The 5000-nt window shown below is 38.5% G+C and overlaps 2 protein-coding genes across 2 annotated transcripts in view; one reads left to right on the top strand and one right to left on the bottom strand.

Moving 5' to 3' along the window:
• The window catches only part of LOC122255709 (uncharacterized), a 101136-nt gene that overhangs the window by 44180 nt on the left and 51956 nt on the right, over positions 1 to 5000 (top strand). The window lies entirely within an intron of this gene.
• Positions 1 to 5000, bottom strand: part of LOC122255708 (zinc finger TRAF-type-containing protein 1 homolog) — a 25909-nt gene that overhangs the window by 8721 nt on the left and 12188 nt on the right. The window contains exons 4-6 of the mRNA XM_043019978.2: positions 4389 to 4497; positions 1401 to 1503; positions 245 to 405 (exon numbers count right to left, since the gene is read on the bottom strand). Coding sequence (XP_042875912.1) covers positions 245 to 405; positions 1401 to 1503; positions 4389 to 4497 — 373 coding nt within the window. The remainder of the gene's footprint in view (positions 1 to 244; positions 406 to 1400; positions 1504 to 4388; positions 4498 to 5000) is intronic.

Here is a 5000-nt window from a genome sequence, read left to right as displayed (position 1 = left end):
GATATCACCTGCTTCCTCTTGAGTAAATATTACATAAAAGCTTGTGTGCATATTCTGAGACTGAAAAAAAGGCGAAGGAGGAGGAAAAAGAAGCAAAGGGAATTTTAAAAAGTGCGAACAAAAGATGACCAGAAAAAAGAAGAAAAATAAAAGGAATAAGACATGAAAAATTACTTATTCCTACAATTCCTCATCTCCACCACATTACAAAAATTTCTTAAACCAAGCCAGAGTGTTTACATACCTGGTATGTGATGAACCTGTTGCATGTAAGGTGAGGGTCCTTCTGGTTATCATTGAGTCTTGCCTTAATCACCCACTGGTAGCCCAATGCTGAGAACCGGCTTGTTTCGTAGAACAGCTTGTGAATAAACTCATCAGTACGGTAGGGTTTCAGCTGCAGGTCTGGAAGTGACAACTTTTAGATTAAGAATTATAAAAAGATCTCAGGATATTATTGAGTATTTTTCTTTCATTCTACAGTGAATGTAGTTGCAGTTTTAGTCTGATGAGTTTTTTTAATGTTGTAAACAGAGCCCCTTTAATTATTTATGCACAGTTTATATCAAAATGAAAAAAAGTGGGTCTCATTATTCTATACAACAGTACGAAATAATATCCTACAAGAACCTAAATAACTTACAGCTTCAAAATCCACAAACAGACACCTGTATCTTTATTAAACTTAAATTGCATTAATAATTCATAAAAAGTAAAAAACAAACTGCATAAATGGGTAAGAGTAATGAAAGGTACTTTAAAGAGATGTTACTTGAAAAGGCATATAACTGAATTAGTAATTTTCTTCCACTGAAGTGTATTGTGTTATTTCTTACAGTTTATAGACATTAAATTACTTCAGGACTTTTATAATAATGATATCTTAGTTGTTCAATTACTAAATGATTTCTGAGATAATTACTGAAGATGTGTTAATACATTGTGGGAACATATATAATACTGCTTATATTACAAGAATTACACAAAGTGTAGCTACAGCAATTATTTACAACTTTGGTAATTTATAGATACCTACCATCAATTTTTTATTTATAAAGTGTCAGTATGCACTTGTAGCACAGGCTGTCAGCTTGCCCTGTGTGTAAACAGATTCACATGCCTAAATGAGGACCCACAAACATACAAATGTAAGACAGCCACTCACTCTTCACAAAGGTGCACACATACTTGCATAACTACACCCATGTGCACAAGCTGGCATAGATGAATCCATCCACATACATGCATGCACCCACACATACTCACACAAACACCCACTAACAAAAATGCAAACTCTTTCACTCTTTATTTCTTGCTTACTTTCTTTCTGCTCTTTATCACTTTTACCATCTATAGCTCTGTCTCCCCCTCTCAATTCTTCCTTCTCAGGCATTTCTTACCATTGAAAGTAATCTTTTCAAAAGAGAGGACAGACATGATCTGATTGAAAGTCTTTGAGTCCTCCTCAGCAGTTTCTGCTTGCTTCTGGAGATGTGAAAACACCTGTAAAGAAAGTAACTTGCATATATAAAGCTATCTTGTCTTGTGCCTATAAATAAAATAATTAACCCACTAACGACGGGGGCATTCCAGCCTTGAATGTCTCAATGCCGGGGCTTTTGAGCCCTTAGGCCTAAATCAATTAAACGGCTGGCACAATACTGTGCCGCCCGGCCAATGGGCTTTTGAATGAGCGGTACAGTACTGTACCACCCGTCCAGAGAGGGTTAAAGGAAGCAAAAAAGAGAGTAGTAAGGGGCAAAGTGGATGAGTGCAAATATAAAAGTTAATCAATAAATATAGATAAATTTGCAAACCCATTAATGAACGTGCACACACACACACACACACACACACACACACACAAAATGTATTACAAATCATCAGCCACATTCTAGCTGTAAAAATACATAAGAACTATGATAGTAGGAATCCAGTCTGCTGTTATTGCTTTAAAATCCTATATTCTGAACAATAAAAAACATGCACCACACCGAATCGTGGCTGCCGGTGTCCGCCAAATTTTAAACATCACTATTGAATATAACAATTTTTAAGCTAAAATCTCAACAAGTTTTAAGCCAAAACCTCAACATAATCATCATGTACTACATATCAAATATATGCATAATCAATCTCTTCCCCCTGTACATGTGACAAGTTATTTACATGCATTGGGAGTAGAGTGAGAAGAGTGACCTCAGTGAGAGACCTCCGTGACTCAGAAGACAAAAGAAAATGGTTGAAGTAGTATTGTAAACTTATCATAATAAGTTTTATATGTCTACATAATGTTCCATAAAGAAATAATAAAATTATTGCTAGTAGGGCACTATCATATATGATGTATATTCTGAAAGATCTCACACAGTATCTGGAAGAAAATAACACTAACATGCTAACACAACTCGGCCATGGTGCATTATGCGGGTCCTCAGATATGTCATGAGCGCTGTGAGGACGCAGTATATGCGTCCTCGTGTTCAAGAGGTTATAGTGTATAGTACAATTTGAGGCTAAAAATTTGTGCAGAAAAGCCACCTAGAAAGTATAAACAGAAAAAAGAGGGGTTAATTCTAGCCTGAAGGCAGGCAGAGCAAGATTGCTTACTGAGTAACGAGCCCAGGGATGAACAACAGTTTTTTTCAGCAGATTGTACTAGTTTGAGTATGCCAGACATGGCATGTTAAGTGATATTTAACACTACTTTCCCTGAAACTGTATTAATCCGGTAACACCGGGTGACAAGATATCAAGTCAAGTGGTGGCAGTACCAGCCACCGGGGAAGAGATATTTTGTCATGGCTTTCCATCTGGCTGGCATGCCAGGTTATCAGGTGTGTAGTGCTTGGCCGTGACCAGAGCAAGTTAACAACCTGAGGCATTTGGCTTGCGCATTTGAAATATTCCGGCGTTTAGACTATTTGGAATCAAACCAGCCCTGTCGGCATTGGGTTAATAGAATAAAAGCAAAGATCAAAATATTGCCATTAATGTAATGGTGCTGGAAAAAAAAAAAAAAAAAATGAAGCGTGCTGGCCAATGAGTCAGGGATAATTTCAAGACAAAAATTAGGTGTGCCTTGTCTTTTCTTCTGAGGAAACAGATTATTATTTCTCAAAGCCCAAATTTTCAGGGCCATAGCTAAAGAGCAAGTGCTGTTTGAGCTATAAAACGTGAAGCATATATTGTAAACAGATCATAAAGCAACCCCAAAATCATGAAATGTATAAGTGCCACCCAGAATTCAGGCCCAACCTTGTCATAGCATGTACAGTGTATACATGCCACCTATCATCAGTGAGTAAAAGATGAAGACACTGTCTTAGCTTGAAAAACAAGAAAAAGAAAAGAAAGAAAGAAAAAAAGAAAAATGCAATATCCTAATTGGAAAATTTCTAGCATTATTTGCTCAAACAACCTACTTGGAAACAGAGAGAAACCCTGCTACCATAAGTCAGTATACTGAGAACATCTATCTCAAAAAAAGAAAAGAAAAGCATCTACAAATGGGGTTGGACAAAAAAAAAATTGGAACGATAAGATTACGTTTCTAAATGGCTTCTTAACTCAGTGAAGCTAGGAAATCAGAGTACTCATATTTTTGCATTGGTTAATATCAAACTTACCCACAAAACTTAAGCCATTGATAGCGGATGGCATGATTTGCTGTCAAAGCAGCATCGGTCATAAACGCGGATGGCACTGTGCCATACAACATAAACCCGCCACATGATTGTATACATATTTCATTAATATCTCGGCTAATGGGTTAACACTGATGGTGATTTTTCCCTGTCTTTGATTTTGATCAAGCTGATTAACCCATTGACAGTGGATGGCATGATTTGCTGCTAAGACAGAGTCAGTCGTAGACGCTGATGGCACCGTGCCAAACAATGTAAACCTGTCATCTGACTGCATACATATTTTATTGAAACCGTGACCAATGGGTTAACAGTTTTCAATAAAAAGCAATAAAGAAAGAATTTTGACTGACTCTGGAAGGCTTTAGCTGAAGGACTCATGCTGCTGGAGCCACACTTCTGTATCACACAGAACATTATAAAGGCATTGAGTGAGCGAGAGATAGAGAGAGTAGGAGAGAAAGAGGAAGAGGGAGGGAGGGAGAGAGAGGGAGGGAGAGGGAGAGGGAGAGAGAGGGAGAGAGAGGGAGAGAGAGGAGGGAGGGAGAGAGAGGGGAGGGAGAGAGAGGAGGGAGGAAGAGAGAGAGAGGGAGGGAGAGAGGGAGGGAGAGAGGGAGGGAGGGAGGGAGGGAGGAAGAGAGGGAGCGAGAGGGAGGGAGGGAGAGAATGGAGAGAGAGAGAATGAAAAAGAGGGAGTCACACACACGCATGCATGCATGTACATACACTATAGAGACTGACCTGTTCGCCTGTGTGGGAAGGATGCTGACACTGCTGCTCATGACTGCTGACATCATGATGGGGTCCCCTCCATCCACAGCCCAACACATTGTATCGGCAGTGCACAGGTCTACATCACAAATAACTTGGGATAATCAACTTAAAAATCATTGTACGATAATCCAGAAAAGAGAAATTTAAGTCAGAGGGCCTTTGTGAAAAGTGGAATATTCTATGGTTTAAAGTTGTCACATTTTTAATGAGGGAGAGGAAATAAGAGGGAAGGAAGGAGCAAGGGAGGGGGTAAGGGAAGCGGGAAGAAAGAAGGGAGGGAGCAAGGGAGAGAGTAAAAGAATGAGAGAGGGAGAAAGCAAGAGAAAGAGAAAGAGGGGGAGGGAGAGAGAGAGAGAGAATTCTGTATCATTATTATTAAAATATAAAGTATGCTTCCACATTGTTTAATTTCAAGGTTACATAAAGTTTTCATTCTGACATCAGAAGTAAAAGGGATAAATCCATAAAGAGAGCAGCTGACAAGATTTAAGAAATAAAAATTACTTAATTAAAAAAAAAAAAAGACTCTGTACACATTCATCTATTTGAGGTGTAAAAAGAAGCGAATCTATAGTAACT

The sequence above is a fragment of the Penaeus japonicus genome, unplaced genomic scaffold (assembly GCF_977035675.1).
Source record: "Penaeus japonicus unplaced genomic scaffold, GWHDUDI00000001_assembly GWHDUDI00000012, whole genome shotgun sequence".
NCBI lineage: Eukaryota > Metazoa > Arthropoda > Malacostraca > Decapoda > Penaeidae > Penaeus > Penaeus japonicus.
The sequence above is the reverse complement of the archived record's forward strand: the minus strand, read 5'-3'. Positions and strand labels throughout refer to the sequence as shown.